The sequence below is a fragment of the Lepeophtheirus salmonis genome, chromosome 5, assembly GCF_016086655.4.
Source record: "Lepeophtheirus salmonis chromosome 5, UVic_Lsal_1.4, whole genome shotgun sequence".
Taxonomy (NCBI): Eukaryota; Metazoa; Arthropoda; class Copepoda; order Siphonostomatoida; family Caligidae; genus Lepeophtheirus; species Lepeophtheirus salmonis.
The window spans coordinates 25294005-25319612 of record NC_052135.2 but is presented as its reverse complement, the minus strand read 5'-3'; the positions used below and the strand labels follow the sequence as shown (position 1 = coordinate 25319612).

The 25608-nt window shown below is 28.1% G+C and overlaps 1 protein-coding gene across 4 annotated transcripts in view; it reads left to right on the top strand.

Annotated features, from left to right (window-relative positions):
- Syt7 (Synaptotagmin 7) overlaps nt 1–25608 on the top strand; it is a 313580-nt gene that overhangs the window by 247266 nt on the left and 40706 nt on the right. Inside the window, exon 1 of one of the 4 annotated variants that reach the window (XM_040713162.2) lies at nt 8423–8636. The exons of the other annotated variants lie outside the window; for them this stretch is intronic. Coding sequence (XP_040569096.1) covers nt 8554–8636 — 83 coding nt within the window. The 5' untranslated portion in view covers nt 8423–8553. Of the gene's footprint in view, nt 1–8422; nt 8637–25608 lie in introns of those variants that run through there. 4 annotated transcript variants of the gene reach the window in all.

Here is a 25608-nt window from a genome sequence, read left to right as displayed (position 1 = left end):
GGATAATGCCTTTCCTATAAAAGGTCATCAAAAATGAAGAGGCTCTGCTTTTATCCAAAATTATTCGATTATAACTCTACAAAACTAGAAAATTTAAAGTTTATTTAAAAAATTAAGTGAATGGAATTTTAAAAGAAAAACTTTAAACTTTTTTTTGTTAAAGTTTAAATTAATTTATTCATGAAAGTATAAAATCTTAATATGAATCCCATTGGGTATAATTATTAAATATATTATATTTGTATTTTAGTAGAAAATACTTTGCAGAATAATTCACAGTTTGGGTTTTTATCAAAATCTAAAATGCTTCTATACAGCTATTCGAATAAGATTTTTGTTAACGTAAATATACATTATTTGGTTGTAATTTCATCATAGTGACGACTGAATTTTGAATGAAATTGATCCAACTTGAGTTTTTTTTAGAATTGTCTTCTTAAAAAGACATTAATAGCTAGTTTGGTACACTAAAAATCCTAACGGTCTCAGGATTTTCAGACCGAAACCCGAAATTAATACTTTTTATATTGGAATAAATAAACCAACTTACATTGAATAAAAAAAGAATTCTCAAACCATTTATCCATGCCTATGCAATTTGAAACATATTTTAGAGGAAAAAAGCTAAGCTGTCATGACATTTTCAAGAAAGATTAATCAAATCGAATATAACTGATGTTCATACTCGTACCAACTGCGTTATTCTTTCTTTCCTAATAATCAATTTTTAATAAATAAAAGTTGCAACCCTAGTTACAAGTATTAATCCTTGTTGAATTTAAAGTAAAATTAAGGACTGACATCTACATGTCTATGTCCTTGCTGATAGACAGCATGCAGTTTGTGTTTATTGCCTTCTTATCATAACTGCTCGCCCATAATCTTATATAGAGTCATAATAGAGCTAAACTGCTCTTTTCCATAATATTCTTTACATTATTTTGATTAATATCAAGTTTCAGTTTATTTAAAAAAAAAATACAAATAGGGGGGGAAAAATTACAACTCTATAAATAGTGTAATAAATACTCGTACTAAAATGATGAGGGGTATTCACAAATTCTTACATATGAGTTAAATAAACAAAATATGAGTCATCATTTGTTTACGTGTCTATATTTATTCAACTATTTTTTCACTGGGTTAGTGACATTGTGTGCTCTGTTTATTTAAAAAAGGTTTTTAAAAGCTAAATATATCACTTGTTACTCTATAAGATAACTAATATTATTATTAGGAATGAAAGTATTGTCTCAATTGTCATGAGCTAAAATACCCACACATGAGAGATGATAATAAAAAAATATGGTAACTTAGAGAGATGACATAATATCTACTGACAGAGATCACTATCGGTAAGTTACATTGAATACTTCTTGCTAGCTGATAGGTTATGATTTTTTAAATAAGAAAAACGTTAATATTTTACTCAACTTATACTTTTTTTTTAAATCTATGAACACCACTGTTTTGACAATATTTACATGCCTAAATATTAAATAATACTCTTTATTATTATATTTTACAATATTTAATCCTAATTTATTTTACTTTTTAGGTAAGTGTTTTTTTTAACTATCCATGAAGTTACCTAATTTCTTTAAATAACTATTTTCATCTTAATGACTTTTTGATGAATACTTTGTTTTGTACATATACTACATAAGGATGTTCAAAGTGTCCAAATCCTGGTGAGCATCGAAACCACGCTTACAAGAATTTCATTAATAATACTGCATATCTGACAAGAGTGATCAGTGATAATTATAAAGCTATTTCCTTCCTAATATATTTTAACAACAAACTTACTAAAAATGGACCTATATTTTACAAAATCTATTTTACAAGCGTTTTAATTGATACTATTTATTACATGTAGGACAGCCAAGTAAGAGAAAAATTGAAATTAAAAATGTAATTTTAGTGAATATTTTTACTAGTAGAGAAAAATTCAATTTTGTTTTACTTGTGAATCAAGATAACGTGTCTTTAATTAACTCTCAGTGAATTTCCCTTCCAATACTTACGTGATTACTTGACTTTGTTTTCCAAAAAGTATTATTACGACAATTTTTTAAATAATTTATCCTCGAAAGGTATTTTAGATCGATATATGTGCTTCAGACTGTGCAATTTTCGGCCTAATAACCAAGTAACCAAATCAATATTTTTGCAAACTTTAACTATTTTTACTGCAAAAAATACATATTTCATATGAAATATAATATTATCTTAAAAATGTTGCTCTTAATACACGTGTAAAAAAATCAATAAATATTGAAATGACAATTTACACTTCCTGCCAAAAATGGATGACCACTTTCATTGCACATATTTCCGGTCATGCCTAAGGCTTTAGTATGAGAAAAACCTCCGAGAACCAAGGGAAAATAGAAAGTTATCATAAGTGAACCTAGTAGCAGAAGGTAAAGAAATTTCAAGTGATAAAAACTCCGAGGAAATTCAATGCTCTTGTTCTATTTTGGGTTCAGAATACACCAAAACAACGTCCAGATGTTCATCAAAACCAAGTAAAATACACTAAGCTACTCATGTTCAGTTTTTACCTGTGAATATATTTATAGCACTGCAATAAGATTATCACTCTGAAATAACCAGACTACAGCCATGATGTTCACTGTGTTGAAGGCAGGAGGTGCATTTCTTGATGACTTTGTTGTATCAACCTTCCCTACAATATGAAATGGAATTAATACTTGTTATAACTTATGCAAAAGGTACACGAAATGCTGGAAGAAAAATAAAGCAGATTGTTGCACTCTACTCTGGGATAGAAAACATATTGGTGAAACATACTCAGAAAGTCTTGGTAAATTTGTATCTAGTGCTCCAAAATATGAAAAAGGAAGACTTCTTTGTGTATCCTTCATAGGAAGTTCCAAAAGAATCCAACAATGTTATATTGCAGCAGATAGAAATATAACAGACAACATAGTAGTACTTGATACAATTTATTATAGGAAATAATTGGAGGTGCTAGGCAGGTTGTTTTGGAAAATTTGACAGGTTTGGCATTCCAATGTTCAACAATTAGAATAGAATGTCAGAAAAATTGAATAACGACAGTCCAAAAGATGACAAACATAGTTACAAAACAAGCAATTTCCTTGAAAAAACATGTCCGTAGACCCATTACAGAGAGGTGACAGAGCTGTGTATGATTATGTATGTTGAGGAAAATTCTTGAGGTATCCATTGGGACAAGATAAGTCACATTCAACAGAAACAGTTACTTTATTAAAATAGGCATGTTTCTAAGGAACTAAAATACTACAAGACATTATCATACATCCTTTTTACTTACAAAGTAGTTATATTATATATTATTATACATTGGAAATTTATACTCAATTTTTTTTCTGTTCAATTTGAATAAAGTTTACTATGTGAAATCATTTATTATTATAAAACTCAAAAATGAAATTTTACATTTATAACTCAATCCTACTCTGAGTTACGAACTCCTTTTCTTGAAAAACATGATCAAAAATCGTTTTGAAGACCTTTGTGATTGGGATTATAGTTCGTAAACCACTTATGTGACGGATAAATATAATATATAATTAGACAGCTATTGATCTCTGTAACCAAATTCTTTACAAATCATTTCTTAGTTCTTTTATAGAGAAATATAGTTGATCTTCACTATAGATTTTGACCTTACATATCTCATACATCATCCTATTCTCTGATTTTGATGACAGAAAATTACGAAAATAAGATGTAACTAGTATCTCACTCTATAAAAGAGTATTGGAGTAGAAAGCCATCGGGCTAAGGCGATATGAGAGGTTTAGTTGTTTCGCAATATTTTTATATTATCTTTAATGGTTTTTATAGGTATGATGATTATAGGGATAGGCAAATTTGGTAATTTTGTATTCTAATTCACATGTTACATTCATCCTTATAAATGATTATTGTTAAAATTTATCTCTTACTTAAAACCAATGGTTAAGCAAAATCAATAATAGGTGATTTGAAATACCAAATTTTATTCCAATCGGAAAAAAAATCGAGTGCACGTTATTTTTACATATTAACAAATCTCAAAGATAATTGGGGGGGGGCTCCCAGTCCCTTCCCTGCAAACTCTACCTATGTCTAAGCTGTAATAGATTTGAAGACATCTTAAAATAAAATTCATATTTATGTTCATCGTAAATAATTACAGCAATAACTCATAGGATAAGCCCAATATTAATTAATATTTAAAAATGAAACTGGGCCAGTTAATGAGTAATATAAGATAGACAAACCTTGATTTTTTTTTATGTAAGATGAATAGTTAACTTTATGCATTAATGGGTTAAGGTAGAAGTATTAATCTTTCATATTTGAAAGAATGAACGATTCTTTATAGGGTTGATTCCAAAATATCAAGGAAAAACTCAAAGAAATGTATACAACATTGTAGAAAGTAATCATATACAAATGATTCAAATACACAGAACAAAAGGATAATTAATTAATGTGCTAGTTTATAGTTAGTTAAGTAGCTTATTAGAAAATGTAATTGTTAACTAATATCAATAAAGAACAAAACAATGTTTTCCCATTACGGGGAAAATATTGTTTTTGTCATTATTTCTTATTGTGTTTTTAATCATCAAAATATTTTTTGACATTTTTTATATCCGAATAATTAACAAGTCTACAAAAATGTTTCTGAGATTTTCATTATATTGTTTACAGCAAAAGAATAAAACGTAATATTAATTTTGACGATAGTAGTTGACAATATGTTTTTTTAACTCTCCGTTACTTTTTATTTCAATCCTAACGTAACAACTTCTCTGGGGTTTTGTAATCATATCAATACTACTTTGACGTTGCAAGAAGACAGCACTTGCTATTATCATAGTTAAAACATAAGCATATCATTTTTGAACTGAATTTGTACTTACTTTTTTATGAGGATGAGTATGATATATAAAATAACAATTAATATTTTATTTCTATCGGCGGTCATTTCTTACAACTTTTCCGAAATACATTTCAAGATAGACCTAAGTTTTGGCGATTATCTCTTCATTACCTCTGATTTTTTCCCAGATGGTATCCTTTTAACGTTAGCATACAGGAAAAGTCATTGGGAGCCAAATCTAGAAAATACGGTGGATAAAAAAACAATGCATGTAATTTGTATAGTGAATTGTGACATGGTGCATTGTCTTGATACATTTTTTTTTTCTAGAAAGGGTTAATTTTTTTTGTGATTTCAAACTTTAAACGCTCCAACGATGAAATTAAATATTTGTTGCTGATAGTTTGTCCATTTTTGATATAATCAATGAATATGATAACATCACATCTTAGAATAATGATGCCAAACCTTTCTAGACGAATTTTGCAGCTTTTCATGCAAAGGATTCAGTTAATTGCATGCAATCTTCTCGGCTGACTGCCAGTTGGACTCTGTAGTGCAGTAAAAGAGCCATGTCATCCATAGTCACACATTTTCTAAGAAAATAGTGTTCATTACGCTTGAATTTCGCCAAATTTGTTGCAAATCATGAACACGTCTTGCTTTTGGTCGATTATGAGCTTGCACAATACCCACTTCGCACACACCTTTCTAATATCTAAATATTCTTTCACAATATCTCCAACATATTCCTTTAAAATTGTAGAATCTCAACTATTTTGATCACATTTACTTTACTATTATTCAAAATTATTTATCTGGACTGTTTGATGTTTTTTTTTGTCGGATAATACCTCTTTCGGACGTCCACTGTGTGCATAGTCTTCAAAACCCATTTATCCTCGTTTAAATTTAACAAACTAATTTTATGGTAATTTTGCTAGTACTGATTCCTAATATATTAAGCCAAGTATTGGCTTCAATAGTATTTTTTGCACCAAAAAGCAATACTTTACTAACTGAAGAAGCTCTTAATTTATCCATTTGTTTTCGAAAATGACAAAAGTTACTTCCTCACAAAAACGATATCTGACGAATCAATAGTCGGACAGCTGAAAAACTTGCATACATATCGTTTGAGGGTTGATAACTTACTAACAATTAGTTGATTTGGTGCTAATAATGCTGTTTATTTGTCAACCTACCATCCTATATTTTTTTTCCTATACTAAATAATAAATTCACCCATAATAATCAACAGTTACCTTGATTAGCTAACAAATCAATTTTATTCACCAAACCTTTATTAAAATTTTAAAACATACAAATAATTGTGCATTTATTCAACGTTTCAGGAGTATACTACAAAGTCATTTAGATAAAATTTAGTTTAAATAGAATTAAAAGCAGTTTTATAAAGTTTCTAATACAAAAAGTCCTAGTTCACTAACGATGGGTTCAATAAATTATTGATTTTAATCAAAGATAGTTATGTAATCTAATAATATCTGTATTCAAATCCTTATATTTGATAGTCATATGATCAACAATTTGATTTTAAATGTATTTCTCATAAATATGGAGAATTCTCAGCTCGTAATGGTCTCCGTTAAGAATAGAAAACCAATAATTCAATGATAATAAAAGGCAAAACAAAATTTACTCGTTTATTAGCAAATATGCTCAAAAATATATATGGGTATTTTCACCATTTGTACGTAGCTTTTATTTATTATCTGTGCTATGACTTATAATCATAAATATGCACGAAAATATATTTTATACTAATTTATTCATTATTTTATTAAACTCTGTGGAAGCTCTAGCTCCTATGGAAGAGTTCACTTACTTTTTTCATACTTATTTTTTTATTTGTAGGAAAATCATTAGATGTAGTTTGCATAAGATTTCTTGAAAATTTCCAATGTCATTACAACAAAATTAGGCTACAAAAAAATAGTAGGGCAACCCATTGAAGCAATTATCAAATAAGATTCAATTCAGTTGAAGAAAGAGCTAATTATTTATACAGGGTTTCCAATCAGATTTAACTTTATTAGTGAGTATGGGGAAGGCTCTTTTATTTAACATCTTCTAGTTTTCTTTTGCGATGATGATCCACAATGTATCAGTTCTATTACCATGAAAGACTACATGTTTTCTATTATAAACCCCATTATTTTTTAAACAAAAAAAAATCATAGAATGGGTTCTTCTAGAATTTAGCATTGAAAAAGGTGAATCAATGTTTTTGCTAATGGATCTACTGTCTACAATATTTATTATGTTAATATTTTTACATCAGATATTTCCTTGATACATTTTTAAAAACATATGCATTTAATAGTACTAAAAGTTACGTATTAGTCTTTGATATCGCTCTGAAAATCTTAAGCCGGTCTCAAACGCTATGAATTTAAGTGTATCGAACTAACACAGTCTCAAAGAAAAAATCTATCTATATAGGTCCAAAAGAAAAATTATGTCAGGATTGGTCTCATATAGAATTATATTTTCCAGATTTATAGATGAATTATTGATAACGTCATATATGTTTCAAAAATGTGAACATCGGCATAGTACCGTTATATGAAGTTAAATTGTTTAGATAAATTATATATTTACAACTCATAATCAAGTGGCTTAGGAAAATGTCGGTTAATAGATTGAAATTAGTCAGCCATTTGTAAATAATCGAGTTTGAGTCTGTGATCGGGGGCTAGACCAAAATGTAGCTGTTAATCGGTATCGACCAAAATGTTGTACTAAATCAGTCGAGAAAAATCCCTTAAAAGTAAGTTATCACATTTATCATGTATGTACACATAATACGTTTTTAAATAAAATTTATTTCCAAGACTTATAGGTTCAGTGATGTAAAGTATGCTTTGTTTGTAAAAGTGTAAATGATAAGTGATAAATTTTTTATGGAAGCACCAAAATTAAAAACAAGGCATTTTCTTCCCCTCAAACAAGAAACATTTTAAATCACAGAACCTGGAAGGAATATTTGTTAAAATTTGAAGATTATAATATGCACAATTTTAATAAATAAATTGCGTATACACGCAGTATAAATGTTGTAATCCACCTTTTTGTACACGGAACCTAACAAAAGTTCGTTTTTGGCTGAGTCTCAACACCAGTACATATGAAATGTTTTCATGGGACCATAGTATTGTTAATTTTTTTTCTTTTGAAGCCTCGATAAACAAACTATTATATGTCAAAATAAGACCAAAAAATAAAGAATTTAAACATTTTTGTTTATCCATTTTTCGGATTTTTTTCGTAAAAAGAGATGCAAAATTAAATGAGTTTAATAAATATTTATTCCAAACTTGTCCATTTTATTTAGTAAGAATATCAATTTTTACCCCTTAAGATGGTGTTTCTTTCATTTATAATACAATTTATGACGTCGGGGAAAAATTCTATATTGAAGCATCATCTCTCCATATTAGTACATAGAGAGGCGCCCCTTTCCCCTCCTTACTACTATATATTACATTTTGCGTGAGCAAGACATGTAGCATTGATGGTTGTTTGTAGGAGCAACAGGGATTTCCTCTAATTCTTCTTTTCATTTTTTTTTCTTCATACACATATGTGTATGTAAAGGAGTAGCATAATATATAAGATTCTTGTGAGTGAGTGATAGAAACATGTATGGTCCACCGATGATTAAGAAAGTGACCATGAGTCGTGGTCCAAAGGAGACTCTGCATAGCTTCTTTTCACGGAGTTTGTAAGTGATTTAATAATTAACCTAGATTGCTATCGAAGTATCTTTTTGAATAGATGTAAACTTTTATCTTTTTTTGTCAACTAACCTCGATAGATGCACAAAACAGGGCTAATCGATTTTGCTGATCTTTAACTTATGATAGGGGTTGTAAATCCTAAGTATTTTTTGCGTACAAGTTTTTGTTGTTGGCAGGTTGAATAGTATTTTTATTTCTTAAGGTTGTTTTCATTATTGAGAAGAGAACATCTATGTATAAAGTGTCCCTCATTTCATCTTTTTCACTTTCTTTAATTTTCAACTTTGGCAGTTTTGTAGAAACTTAATATACCCAAAAAAGTTGTGTTATAGCTTTTGTCATTTTGCCGTAAATTAGAAGTGCCTAGCTTAAAAAATGAAGTCACTAGGCTGGAATAAGTAATTATTAGAAGAAAAAAAATTAAATGTTACTTAAATGGGTCAGATAGAGTTACACCGATTAAGTTTAAGTAAACGCTATAGTATTTATATTATTCTATTGGATATAAAAAATATCTTTGAAGTCAATTTACATAATATTCGTTTAATGCTAAGGTCAACTTTTTTTTGCACAGTACAAAAAAACGAGAATGTTAGATAAAGTTGTATAAATAATGAGTTTTAACAAGCGGTGGTTGAAGCCAAACAAATGTAGCTTATGATAAGTGTGTCTGTAAAAATTATAAGACTATCGAACAAAAAAATTAAATTATTTTTTAAATGAAAAAAAACCTAATAAAAAGTATTTGATGAGCTTAAATGGCTATTCGGTTAGTAAATATCGTGTACAAGATATATTTTGTAAAAATCTTAGCTTGTATAATTAGTTTTTACAAGTCCCAGCCAATGTATAATTTGATACATTTTTGAGAAGATTTTTTTAGTATACATACCTTTACTTCTAACAAAGATAAAATAACGTTAAAAGTATTTTTGAATAGGTTTGTATATTAAACGATTATTTTCTGAATTTTTGATGAAAACTTATCTTTAAAATTTATCTATGGCCCGTTCTAAAGTTCAAAATTCCTATAAATGGTCCTCAAAAAATGTCTTGTCTATCCAATCCATTTTGTTACCTTTATAGCAAAATAATTTTGCCTGTATTTATATTTATTTGTGGCCCTCTCTTCTCAATGTTTTAATCTATATTTAAAAATTAGCATAAAAAATTTCGATATTTGTAGTTTTTTCTAATAACATAAAGTTGTCCTAAGAGCTTTGTCTTTAAGGATGGATACATTTTATGTTAATACCAAATTCTTTTTTGTACTTTCAATGCTCAATAATTTTAACGTCAGTTAGATTATTTCATATCTATTGTATCACAAAGTACTTTATTTAAAAAAAAAACATTATCTGCTGCATTCTTGTCTTCTTGGTTGTGATTAAGTTCTGAATATCACTGTCATTTTAAATTTTTTTGCATATAAATATATTTTTACCATAAAATAGAATCAAAGATGGAGATAATGAAAATAAAAATATTTTGCGCAAAATAATTAGGCAACCTTGAGTGAATAAAACCTTGTAGATTTAAGAGTGAAAATAAATGTTATTAATGACCAAAATAAATAAGAATAATTTTTTGTTTAGTGTTTTGTATACTTACATAGACTATACAAAAGAGAGTGAAATTTATTCATTTAAGTCCTTACCACATCCTGGGAGGATAGGACAAAAACCCAAAAAAGGAACCTCAGAACCTGGAGCGACCAGAAAAAATATAGATGAAAAAGGTTTCATGGACATTACTCATTTTCATATGAGAGGATGTAGGAACCAGCAATCCTGGGAGTAAAAAGAGGCCTGGAATGAGACTCAAGAGTTGCCATGTGTGAGAAAGAGAATTGAATTAATAGAAGATAATACCGAAAACTTTGAACAACCTCTAAGGAATTCCAGGCTTGAAGATATCAGGGGAGAAAACCAGAAAATTTACTCAAACTCTGCAGTCAGCATCAAAGGTCTTGACAGAAGGGAAAAAAAGGAACAAGGAGCCAAAACATGAAAACAATAGAGGTGGTGACACCACATCTAAAACATAAAAGCCACCAGCACACACTGGATAATTGAACCCCTACGTTGTTAGAGAAGACAATGTTAAAAGAGTCACAAGAAGGGAAATGCACCTCATTAATATTTTATGTAGGAAGAGACAGATTTGTAATCGACAATGCCATCATCGATTGAAAAGAGTTTACAAGAAACAATTATGAAAAATAATTTAAGATTAAAGTAAGAAATGCTGATAATGTCCTTGTTCCTCAATTATTAAAAAAATATCTTGAAAAATTCGTCGAAAGAGCTCCAAGATCACAATACCTACAAAAAATTAATAGTGAAGATAAAGACCTTCAGCAAGTTGCAAACAAAGCATTTCTTACTCCAGAAAGTTTGAATCTAGAAATAAAAGGTAAAGGAAAATGTTCAAGCCTACCAACATATGTACCACAGATAATAGGATATTTAAACTGAAATACTTTTTTTTTTAATTTGAACTTATATTGTCAGCAGCTTACCAGATTGAAGTAAGTTCAATCGCAGTGCCAATATAGTCCAAATCTAACACCCGATTATCATTTTTTCTAGGATTTGAAAAAAAAAAAAAAAATGGTCATATAAAACTGACCTCAAAAAGAGCTTATGAAAATGATCTGGTCATTTTTTTACCAATAAGGAAAAATACTTTTTCAAACGCAGAATTATGAAATTGGCTTCAAACTGGACAAAAGTACATCTATTCAATAGCTATAAGTTGTTGCTTTAGCCGAGGAATCTCTTTTCATGAAATATTGACTCCTTTTGTCTTTTTATTTTCTTCCCTATTTGGTAAAAATATGGATGAATTCTGTAGAGTAGAAAAGCTAAAACCGCTTATGACACCTCAGAGAACGGCAGAATCATTTTTGTATCCATCGATTTTTGCTTGTTTAAACATTAACTCAAACATATCGAAATTCATTCATTTGATGTTTCGTAGTTAATTAATAGTTGTATAGTAAACATATTTGTCAAAACATACTCAATCATCAATCCTGTTTGTTTTTTTTTGGGCCAGCATAGTTTCGAAACTTTGGGGGGATCATTTTTGATACCAGCAATCTGTGAAGGAGGGTGCTATATAAAATAATGAGAATTGTGGTATTTTGGGCATGTTAATAGAAAGAAACTGAAAGAAAATCAACAAAGTAACCCTGAAAATTTGAAGAATGTTTTGGAGGAAAAGTGTTTAAATGTTATAGCGTTCCATTAGATTATCTAAAACCAGCTGTGACAACGGAGAAGGGGGAGAAATAAATAAAAAAAAGACAAAAGTACTTCGATGTCGATTCTCAATTCTAGATTTACTTCAAGAAAGACTTACAATTATGACTTTGCAATAAATCTTCTATGTTACTTTCCATCTTTTAGGAACACATAAGTATGTTCAAAGAGGTTTTGAATTTAATTGAATTGAGTAGAAAAAGAAGCTCACTACTCAAGAGTTAAATAATAATCTCAACAGCTGACAAAAGAAAATTTATTCTTCAGACTACCAATTCCAAAAAAGTGGGTCATCGTATGAATACAAACCATTTACATCTCAATCTAATAGTTAAACCCCCGTTGTGCAAGTGTTTATTCAATTTTTCTTTTTCATTACTAATTTTACTAATAGAAAACAAGAAAAATAAAACCAGTTGGCCTACAAATACAAAAAAAAAAAAAAAAAAAAAAAAGGAGTAGCTCTTCCATGAATTCCATTCCACTCTGTGTGGCAAAGAAAAAGAAAGGGGGAGATAGAAAAGAAAAAAAAAACTAATAATTTATATATATACAGTATGCCCAAAAATTTATTGTGGTATTAAAAATATCCGTTTTTTAGTTAAAAAAAATATTTTTGGTCGGAATAAAATGAAATTTGGCTTATACAATCATGAGACAATATTGAACTTTTCTGATCCAATCATTTTCGATGATTGCATCATACATCATTATAAAAGAGCTCAGAAAACACAACAGGATGTTGGCTGAAATTCAATATCCGAAATGGTGAGAGAACACTCATTGAAGACGAAACCAAACTGTGACGGTCGAGTACAACGTAACGGAAATCCTCAACAAGTCACTGATGTCAGCTTTGTCTCATAATGAAGATACTGGACCTCCTTCGAATAGGAAAATATTTTCTCACACATCAAAAGCCATTTTCCAGCAGGATGGTGCCACTGCTCACCACTCCAAAAAGACACAAAAGTGGTGTTCAGAAAACTTGGATTTGTCTCCCATTAAAAATTTGTGAGCCTTGGTCCAGAGGGAACACAGTGCAAATGTGCCAGCAAATTCAGATGAATTTTTCTTTTAAACTGACAAAAGCATGGGCAAAAATTTCTCCAGATACTTTGAATAATCTGTATGAAGGGATGCCAAAACGCATAAAAAATGTATTAAGCTCAAAGGTCGTCATATTGGGAAGTAAATAAAGTTTTTTGCCAAAAAAAATAACTTGTTTAGGTTATTTTAGGATTTTTTTTAAAACCACTATAAATTTTTGGACATACTGTGTATTGATAAATAAAAGACTGGTTTTATATGGAGAAAAAAAAAATCCTATTTCTTTTTCTTTTTGTTAACTTATTCATTTTGTACGTACGTAATTTTTTTATTATGTTCTGAGTATTAAATCAGTGCAAAACTGAGTTTAAAAATATGTATTTTATGTATATTAGACTGGTTTATTTTTATAAATCATTTTCGAAATGTTGGGGGATATAGTCTAAAAATATTTTTACCAAAAAAAGTCAAAAGTTTTAAGGTCGGGTGCTGATAGGGTCATAAAGTTTTTGTCATATAAAAAATCGAATTGATCAAGACATAGCTTTTGTTTTTATGAAAAATGTGGCTGGGGAAGCCTGCTTTATACCACATATAATAAGAGCAAAGGTTTGATTCGTCGAATTAACAAAGTCTGGAGAATACGAAAAAATACTCCGAGACGATCTTTTCTCTTAATTATAAATTTATTTTCATTCGAAGCAATAACCCCCAAAACCATGAATTGAGCTAAATTTTTTATCCGACTCAAGCTAGTACCATCCCCCGGAGAAGATGCCAGATATTCTTTACTCATTCAATTGTGAAGATATTTTTACCAGAAAAGATCGTGACCATTGACGTATATTTAAAAAAATAAAAAGGTTATTGACTGTCTTGCATCTTGTTAGTCATTTCTCCATTTGAGGTTATGTCAGATGATTTTTTTCAGGAAACGTACAACTGACCAGAAACCAAGCTCCTTGAGTCTTTGTGAACTTTTCCCCCGTCAAAGTTTCTGTGTTTTGTCCTATTCTCAGTATTGACATCGTTGAATCCTCTTACTTAGTTTCCTCTAGCTTTAATGTGAGTTTTTGATTCCCTGGAAGGTCAGTAATTTTATCGTGACGATGTCACAATCTTCCTTTTTTTGTCGTGGTCCTACTATCAAATCAATTAATTATTCATTGTCCTTCATGTGTTTGCATCAACATTTGTTTTCCAACTGAAAAATATGGTATATCACTTGACAGCTAATAGCCAAAACATTCCAAATGTACGAATGGTTTTTTTGTTTTGCACAAATAATCATGAATGTACGTAATAAGGACACACTTAACGCGGTATAGCGATATTTTATAGATCATTATGTTTCAAGAAGTAATGATTGTAGGAGAACACTTTACAAACACTTTGTTAATCATTTATAACAAAATTGTTCTTATGTTGACCATTTTGTATGTAAACTTGTATTTTTTGTTGTTGTTTATTTCATAAATTTGGGAAATGTACTTCTTCAACAACTATGCAGCCAATTTTTTTAACATTGATATATATGGGCCAAAATTTATATTTCGTCCTTTTTTACCAAAAGGAACATTACTAGACTATGTTACTCCAACATTTCTTAAAAAAAACATTTTTATAACTAGTTTAATATACGTATATTGTATATAAATGTACATAAAACATTCCGTAAAAAAGTAAGAAATAATCCAATATGGCTGTGTATAATAAATACCAGAGCCTCTAGAGTTTTATTAACTTTTCTTATTTTCCTCTTTTTTCTGTGTTAATATACAAATAGTTATAGACATAGTTTGTATTCACCTTTATTTGTGCTGAATGAATAAAAATAATATATATATATTGTATATATACATAAATATAAACAGAAGGGATGTAATTCTTAATAAATACTTTAAAATTAAAGAATTGTGCGTTGGTAGTATTCAAAATATAAAAGTTGGTTTTTTTTTCCATAAGGTAAAACCAATCATAAATAAAATGTGATTTTCCTCTTTTTTATGAACATCTCTCTTCAATCTGAACAAAAAGTTAAAACTCTGTTCATATCGTGAAATACAAATCATATCAATTATAAATAAAATCAATTCCCTAATTGATATAGAGAGATCGGAGACAATACTAACACTTTTTGTTTTTAACTTAATTACTATGAATTTGGGTTAGCTCAGACTCTCCCAAAACTAATATAAATGACTTACATAAGTCAGTAATTGTTAAAATTTACTTAAGGAAGTTTAATGTTTTTTTTACCTATTCAATTTGAACAAAATCCGTCAAATGTTAAAAAAAATCTTATTTGAGTTATAAGTTAGAAAAGTTAGATGAAAGTATATTTTTTTAAGGAAATAAATAAATAACCCTTTCAATGTTTTATAGCACACTAAGTTAATATAATATGAATCTTAAATAATGCATCACTTATCTGTATTATAGATTAAATTAATCATACATTCGTCTCTCACAATTATCTTCAGGGCTCTCCCCTTGCTAAAAAATTTGCTTGCACTTAATCATAATAATTTAAAATATGGAAAGAGAATATAAAATACGAAGAATAATGAAATTAACTAGAGACTAAGCGTTACATCATCTCAAATTTAACCTCAGTGTGGGATATGTCAATTTTTATAGCATTGTACGAAGTAGTAAATAACTTAAATGATATATGTTACAATAAACTGACTGCTTCATTTAGCGAAATATATAAATCCTACAAAAAACTACTTTTATGTCTCAAATTAGTTATTATCCAATATATCCAGAAAAAGTTGATTAGAAATATTGATTTTTTTACCAGAAGCTACATTATTATGTACAATTTGAATTCAAATATGGTGTTGATAGTTTCATTGATGTTCGAGGAAAAAAGATTGTTGCAATTTTATGTGACGCCCTGTCCTTAATATATATAGAGAATCTATTTGTCTCCTAAATTACTGTTTTATTATCCCAGGCTAACTCTAATGTACATACCTTCTGAAGTTTGGGCAAATACTTCAGATTTTTGAGATGATATTTCTCTTTCGAGGTAAAAGCGGTCATTCTTGACTCAAGAGCATCAACAGTTCCGTATGGTCCAAACCCTGCTGATTCCACCACAGTAATCCTGCCGACCTCAAGTTAACCCTGTGAGTGAAAAAGGTTAACCGCCTTTTCATCTAAAAATGTCTGCACGGACTAACGGCCTCACTTTGGTGCAGTTGTTGGTGCCCAAGTTCCAAATCCAATGACTTCCCTGTCTATAAATACCAAAGATAATATAATTTTATTGGCAGCATATTTGGAACTCTAATTATATACCCTTGAGGCAAATTTGAGAAAGATTGTAAAAACATTGTTGCAAAATATTTGTTTTATCTATAATACTTATGTAACTGGATTCTAATCGATAATTTTAATGAAAACAACTTCAAATTTCCTCTTTTTTTTTTTTTTTTTTTGACATTTCACAGATTTTCAAATCAAAATACATTCATGAAGGACAATTTTTTGTACGTTTGATGGTTATTTTCTGTTTAGAAGAATAAAATCCAAAATAAAAAATATCTGGCGACACCAAATTCCGAATTTTTGTCGTAATGGTAGACCCTAACGAATAAATATATTGAATAAATCTCTCTTTAATCTCTACCATGTTTTTTTAAATTCACACATATGGCGCAAGACTTATGCAATACACAAATTATGATTTAAAATCATGATCATCCCTTACAACAAATCTGTAAATTGTGAGGAAGATATCCCATAGAATAAGTTTTTGAAATACTCACATGCTTAAAAAATTAAAATTTAATAATATTTAGGTGGATAATTAAGACAACACAATTATTGATCTAAAACTAAATAGGTGTAGAAGCATTATCAAAGGATTGTAGAAGTACTTTTGCAAAGAATTTTTCTATAAAATTAACTTTTTTCAAAAGGAACTTTTCTTTAAATTATAATTATAATATTTTTTATTCATTAATTTGGAGCCTAGCTAATTTTTACACACTAAAAATAATTATTTATTCACCTTCCTCTAGTTACTCTTGGTTTTGTATTCCCAAAGTTGGGATGGAAAGAGAAAAGAAAAATAAATCAAATTCAAAATCAGAGTAGATCTTGAGTACACCTAGGTATTTAATTTGTTAATTGACACCTTCAAAATATAAATTAGATAAGTGTTTTAGAAGAAATTTGAGGCTGTAGCACGGGATCATATCCAATTATTTTTCCCCCATGCGGTTCTCCAAATTTAGTTAAGGGCTGAGTAGACACGTGTCCCCTATTCCATACTATCCCAGCATAACGACAAACGCTCTCTGATTTAATCAATAACTAATAAGTAGTATGTAATCAATTATTACAAAATAATGGAAGAAAGGAGATCTACTGCAGATTTATTTGTTTAAATTGATTGACTGATTCAATTTTTTATCAAGTATTCAATGTATTTAACTTAAACATCAGCTTGCGCTTCTTTATTTTAATAAAATTCCTAAAAAAAGATACGTTACAAAAAAAAATTACAATATAATTATTTTACCAGAATAAAAATAAATTTCCCCCTTCAATGTAATTTTTATTTATCTATCTTTTTATGCTGCATCTACAGGTATAAGGTTTGACTAAAGTATTCTAAAGTGATACTTTTATTTGATTTAATGATATTTTCAAATTTACTGCATAAGTGTTGAGTACTACCGGTACTTTGTCCCTTTGTTTTTAAACAAAAATGTGTGTGTATGATTACAAAAAAAGAGAAAATCTTTGAGTTATTCATCTGTTTTGATATTTACCAACCAAACTTGTTTGAAAACAGTAGGAACAAAAAAATGAACAAAGAGTAAACTGAATAAAATTTATAGGAGAGTAAAGAAGAAAGAAAGAAATAACAGAAATTTCTTCCTCAACAATTTAAGATATCCATTCCAAAGGGGAAAAAATATTTGCTGAACATGAAAAAATTCTTGGGTAATTGATGAGAATGACTACTTGTGAGTTACCTATTATCATCTTTGACCTGATTTTAAATATAATTTTTTTTTTTTTTTTTTTTTTTTTTTTTTTTTTTTTGTTATCCCAAAATTTTGTATATCTGCTTTTAAAAAAGATTTGTCATTGATTCTAAGATGTTTCATTTCATAAACTATTTTGTGGCGCAGCCTTTGACAATTTCATCCATAACCCAAATTTAGACTTTAGTAACTATTGCCTGTTCTTTTTTTTAAAAAAGCGTGAAAGATTTATATAAATTAAAAGGGGATTTTAGAAGCAATATATATATACCTATATATATATATATTTCAAATATCAACTTTGAAAAAAAACTGGAAGGATTTTATTAGTCTGGAGCAACAATTTTATGATGAATACTTGGTAAGTTAACAACAAAGAGGACAATTCAAATATTTTTTTCCTGTTTAAGGCACGATGAGTTTTTATATGAATTTTAATATTGAAATAGCAATATGCATAAATTTCTATCATTTTTCAAAGTATTCTATATTTATAATTTGGGAATCTAGTAAAATCTTTCAACTATCATGTGACAAAATTTAATACTGTTGACATTCAACAACGATATTGTTTATCCAAAAATCATAATATAGAATTATATAAGCAGGGAGTAGTAATTTCTGTCCCAAAAATCAAATTACTCCGTCGCTGTCGAATAAATATAGGAAATATGGACATAATTGAAATCATAAGAAAAGGCACCATCACATACTTTAACAACTGCCTTTAAATCTATTTTTTTTAATCGATTACATACCTAGTGAATACAATCCAATAAAATTGTTCCAAAAAGCTTGTATTTTTTAAAGTTAGTCACAGGAATTATTTACTGAATAAATATGAAACATTGTCACTAGTTATTGATGTTAGGGCACTCAACCATTTTTTTTTATTTGTTTATAAAATACAATAATGTGTTTTATGTTAATAAATGTGAGTTGTCAACATCAGATCAGAAGGTATTATTTTCATGAAAATCGATCTGGGAGCTAAAATAATCGCTTAAGCTATGGTCTTTAAAATATATAAGCACTTTTTTTATTCTTTGAGTATAAGTCGCGGTTTTTAAATATATTATTACGTTTGACCAAAAGTATGTATATAATGGTTAACAAACAATATTTGGTTTAAAAACAAAAATTGACTTCAAAGACCTTAAATTTTCAATGAGGAGCATTATGAAAAAGCTCAAAGCCTTACATATTAAAACTCTACATCGACAGATGATATTTTGTGGATTTGAGGGTATAAGGCCAGAAATAAATCATATGATATTTACTTATGAAGTAAAATAGCTATAAAAAGATCTGTTCACAGAATATTTACCCGTATTAAGAAAAAAATGACAAAAGTTATATATAAAATGCTAAACAACGAAGTTTGGATTAAAAAAAACCTCAACTCATAGGCCTTAAATTTTAAATGAGGAACATCATGAAAAAGCTTAAATCCTTATCTATATACATCCCATATTATTGCAATAAAGGTACATAATGGCTGCAAAAATTCATACAGTCTTTTCCCATAAAGTAAAATTTTTAGAAAAAGAAAAAAAAAAAATTCTTCTTTTTAATCCTGCCTACTTTTATCATCAATAATATTATTTGAATAAAGTTGTCGGATAATATTAAATACAAATTGTGTCCTTAGAAATTAGGTAGTCAGCAAAAAAAGTAGACGAAGAGATGAAAAGGATTATTAAGGCAAGGAAAGTTTAAAGAAATAATGAAACACTTTTGAACAAAAATATGAATTAATTATAATGTCACCACACAAAAAGTATTACTATATTACTATGTTGAGTATATGTCATAAAGTAACTGCTAAATAAGTTATATAATGTTGTATAAATTAACAAACAAAATTATTTTTTTACATTTTCAATTTATAACAGAAGTTTTCTTATGTTGTCCTTATTCAGAATGGACATATATTTGTGATCCAATAACATAAACACAATACCAAACAAAAATTGAGAAAAGGAGAAAATTCAAATTTATTTTTGTACATTATATACTTGTATACATAAAAGCATATATTTGAGTAAATTATACTTATTTCTCAAATTTGTGGGATGAAATCAATTTTTACTACTTAATGTTTAATTGGCAACCCACCCTTAGAGGTAAAAAGAAAAATTTCTTGATATAAATAAATCATAATTATTTGTCAAAGAGTACTTATGTAATCCACACTCTATTTTGAGAAAAGTTATTCTATCTTGATTGTATATTGATGAGCCACAAATATAATTTACTCAAAAAAAAAAATTCAGATACTTCATATAGTATTTGCAGACTATTCAAATCTGTGAAGGGAATTTGAGATCTTGTATAAAACGCTATTTATTACTTTCTATAAAAAAGGTCATAATAGTTTATTTCCAAAAATCAGTGTCAAGTACAAATAAAATGGATTTTTCCTTAAATATGAAAACATTTAATTTTGTATACAAAAGGATTTTCTATAAAAAAGGCCCATAAAAAATCTTAAGGAAGAATGTTTGCATTATTTAGATTTTGAAATGGGGTAATGAAAGTCTAACTTTTCAAAATTTCAAATTCATAACATATATATTTTCAAAATTTCAAATTCATAATATATATATTTTCAAAAATAAACTAACTACATAACTAAAAAAATTTCATCTTCCCAATTTTAATAACGATTTTTCCATACGTTGGCTTTGTTAATTAATAAAAATTACGTTAAAAAAAATATGCCTCTATAATATATTTTCTTAATACTAAAGAAATGGGGATTAGTATGTACAACATATGTACACTTGTGCTATGTACTACTTTAAGATATTGCAATAAACTGATTTTATAATTTCGATAATTATCTGTCTTTTTCCCATACGTGCAATTTAGATTTATTTAGGTTGCCAGATAATTTATGCATGCGCAAAATTCCCAAGATTTTGCATTTAAATATATATGTATGATTATGTATATTAATAGACTGAGTATAATCTAACATGTATTTACGTTTCCTTTCCTGTTTCTCAAATATCCTAGAGTTTTCAACACATAGAAAGCCATACGATTAAGGAAAAAGTTATATACGAATGACATAAGATATACATTGAAAATAGAGATAAATGCAAAACCATACAGATAAGAAACTATCTACATAATGTCTTGAGCCTAAAACTATGTAGTTAGTTACTGTTTTTATTTATGTTGTGTTTCAATATAGAAACAATATTGAACAAAAATAAAAAAACGGGGCAGATCCAAATTTATTTTTGTCCTTCATAATATACATAAAGCATAATATTCCATAAACATATGTGGGTTCATTATAGGCTTTCTTGTCAAAATTGGAGGGTCAGTTAAGATACTAAAGAACTTTAACTATAGTTTAAAACCTTTATTTAATTTACTTTATTTGGTTCTAATAAGGCCTTTCAAATAAAATACAACAACTTCGCATTCTTTGATTGTGACTATCAATTTGGGCTTATTTAAGTGCAACTTTTGACGCCTTCAAAGGGTAACTAAGAATAATTTACTAATAGAAATCGATGATAATTTGCTGAAGAATACAAATGTAATCCACACTCAATTTTAAAAATATATAAGTTATTCAGGGTTCCATGATTTGGCGGAGATTTATATTATCCCACGCAATTTACGGATTAATTTCAGATATCCACTATGAATATGCCTCTTTTCCTTCTTAAAATGTTAATTAATTTTTTTAATCGATGAGGTTGCGCAAGCACCATTCTACCTTGCTTTTGTATTGACTGGCCACATAAGTGTATAAAATTTGAAATTCTGTTTTCAAAATATTACAGCTAAAGAACATTTTTAGAAAATTGTATCTTTATTTGTTAAGGATATTTTTACAGAAAATAAAACATAATAAATTATGCCTCATTTACTTAATCTCATTTACAAATATACAATCACGATACAATTTTTAAATTTTCAATTTAGAGAATGAAAATATGTGAAAAAATAATAGGTACCTACATAGATATTGGATTTAATGGTATTAACCAAATTTATGCTTATTATATCCATCCATCAAATCCAAATGAAAAAAACAAGGAATTAGATTACGTTTGATAATGATTGATGAATACAGCTAGCTCAGGAAAGAAAATTAATGTAATATTAATAGAGAACATGCTATTACAATCAAAAATACTAACATATGCAGTGCGTCAACATAAAAAAAAATATCTTACAAAAATCAAGAAAAGGAAAATATATTTAAATCAATTATCGCCTTTGTTTTCAATATTGTCGTATAATTTAAGATACCCAAGTGTGCTATCTATAATTTAGGACCTTTATAGATGTTTGATGTAAGAAACCTATTCCAATATGACTTCTTTTAAATAAAATCATTTTTTTTTCTTTTATTCTACTGATAAATTTTGGCAGCGTCTGCAAAAGGTTTAATCAGAATTAATTATTGATAAAAATTGACGATGATTTGTCCAAAAATACAAATGTTATTTTTTTAAATCATTCAAGCTTTATTTTGTGTTGATGTGATGCATATATCTTTAATTAAGTAACTAAACAACTAGTTATAAAAATAGGTATTACAATTATGTTATATATGTATGTAGGTTAGATTAACACATTTGTTAGCTATATAAAAATCATAATTCAAGTACAATTTTGTATTCTTGCTATTTCATAAAAAAAGAAATATGTATGCTCAATGTTCATACACACATAGATATATATTGACGTCAGGTCATAAATAAAAATGACTTGAACCCATAAATCAATTATATCTCTCCTCTAAGACTCTCATTTTCAAGAAAAGGGAGAAATAAGTAATATATGTATTAAGGTGTTTCTTATTTTTCATTTTGTTGAAATGATCCGGTCGCCGGGTCAAAATCCGTTCTTATTGATATAAAAATACAATTTACAAAGTTTCAGCGAAATTAAAAAATATTTAGAGGTAGCTCAACGGCTTCAAAGTTTTAAAAAATTGCCAATTTTTTCAAAAAAAGTGACTTTTTCTTCAATTATCATGAAAATGGTATAAGATACAGCTTTTTATTTTCTATAATTTTTAAAAATGATTCAATTAACTATAAGATATATTTTTATATGAGTTATATTGAAAAATAGTTGAAGAGAAAAATAATACGGATAGAACGTATTTCGCGCCATATTTATATATATTATTTTTTCCCCTACAAAACATCCAAATTTCAGCAATTCAAAGAATTTTTTTGCCTTTTTTGGAATACAGTCTTCTAAATTTTTATGAATAATTTTATTGAATTTTGGTCTTGTTTTTCATTGCATATAATTTTTTTTTGTTGCCAAACTCACTCAACGATCAAATAGAGACAAACCAACAAGCTCTTCAGAAAATTACAATAAATGGTTTGAAATTTTTTTGAAATGTCGTTTTTGAAATCAAAATACTGATTCAAGAATCATTATTTTGTGATTTAATCAAATTCAAATCATTAAATGAAGCATCTGAGGCTGTAAAAGCAGAGATGCATGCATTCAAATATATTCGTACAATAAAGATACAAATTTTCTGCAATCCTTGAAACTTAAATATCCAAATTTTTAGACAATATGTTAAAATACTTTAGACACCCAATGAGCATGGTGTATTGGACCAGGTGACATAAATTTTATTCCATATTTTGGAGTACTACCAAGAAATATTATTAGGAGTACCAAAAATTCATTATAATCATATCTTGAAAGACTCCGTTGAAGACGATCGTGGGCAAAGTTGATCATTTCTTCTCGTATATTTTCAGTGTGACATGCTATTTTACTATTCACAGTTCCAGGCTCGAAATTGGTATTGTCTATCATTGGTTAAATTTTTTGAATAGTAGAACCTTGGTAAAAGTGGTATCTCCCATGCATGCTTTAAGAACTGAGCTAATTATTAATTCTATAATTTGATTACCAGATGTAAACAGTCATAACTTTTTATCAGCATTTCCTCAAATAAAACACAAATTCAAGCTTTTCTACTTGTGTTTGCGCTGTTGTATCAAAACACATAGCTTTAATATTTGGTAATTCCTCTTCCAGAAATTATGATTCGGAGACGATCGACCATATCTTTTCCAATTCGATTGGAAATCATTTTACCATCACAATGGATCACCAGAAGAATGTTACATCGGAAATATTTCCTCAAATTTTTTATAATTTTTTAATCTTTATTCAATTCTCATAGTGCGAATAGTATTTTGGTTAAGAACAAACTCATTAATGTTTTTCCCATACTCTGATAATATAAAAAAAACTTTTGTGCAATCAAGAGCTGATACAACTTCAGGAGTAATTAAAGTTTTTCTTCCTCTTTTAAAATTTGATTGAGTATATCTTAGTTGCTTCCATCCTTAATATTTTCGTCGTATAAGTATAATACGAGTAGAACTCCATGCCAAAGTGATTTAAGTTGTATACAACAGTACTTCAAATGTGCATCATAAATTATAATATCATAGAAGGCGCTTAGGACACCTTTATAGCAGCTATAAATAGCAATAATTTAACATCCCAAATTAAAGAACAATAACATTAAAACAAAGAAACATGTTTTGCAGAACAAAAATAGTAAAAATGTAAAAACATTGCCTACAACAGGCTATACATGTATTAGTTATCTCTTCAACTTTGAATCATATTATGAATATTTTTCTCACAGAAAAGTACTAATATATCTTAGAGTAAATTACATCATCTTTAAAAATTAAAAAATATAAAAAGCTATATTGTGAACTCTTTTTACCAGAATTAAGGAAGAATTATTTTTTTTTTTAAATTGGTAATTTTCAAAACTTTGAGGGCGTTGCGCTACCTCTTAATATTTCTCAATTTCGTTTAAACTTTGCCGATCGTATTTTTTTATCATTAGAAATATATTTTGATCCGGCGACTTGGACATTTCAACAAATTCAAAAATAAGAAATATCCTAATATGTATACATGTCGGGTTTAAGTTGCAAATGTTGTACAAGTTGTTACTTCCTTAAGGTAATTTTACAAGTTAGAGTAAGAAAATGGAACAAATAATTGTTTTAAATTAAGAATATTGAGTACATCAATAATCAATGCAATAATGGAATATTTCATAACTTATTTGTATAAGTCCATAACTCTATTGTATTAGGCAACTTTTTTTCCAAAAAGAAACAGAAAAAATACTCAAAATCATCTGGTAGTTAACAAAATAAGTCAATCATTCCAACTACCATTTATCTCTTCAATAAATATAGACAATCATAGACATATTGTTTTTCCACAATTTTTAAAATGAATTGCAGGGGTATTCACTAAAATGTGGAGGGAAAATTAATGTTAATAGTCTCATTAATATAGGAAGGTTTAGTGATTATTTTTTATACCATTCTTTGAGCATACACAAACTATAATGAACATTTCGTCATTTCGTTATGATGAGTTTGCAAAAATGCAAAAGGCAACGTATTTCAGATCTCCTAGATATTGTAGTTAAGGTGGTAAGGATTATGTACATTGTGAAGTGCTTGAGATGCCTGGTTTTCAAGGTAGCCAAGCTGATGAATGAAGGAGAACATCTCTCCAGGAAAGCAGGAACAGTATAACTTTGCTCAAATTTTAGTTGGTCTTGAGAAAAATAAGGATCT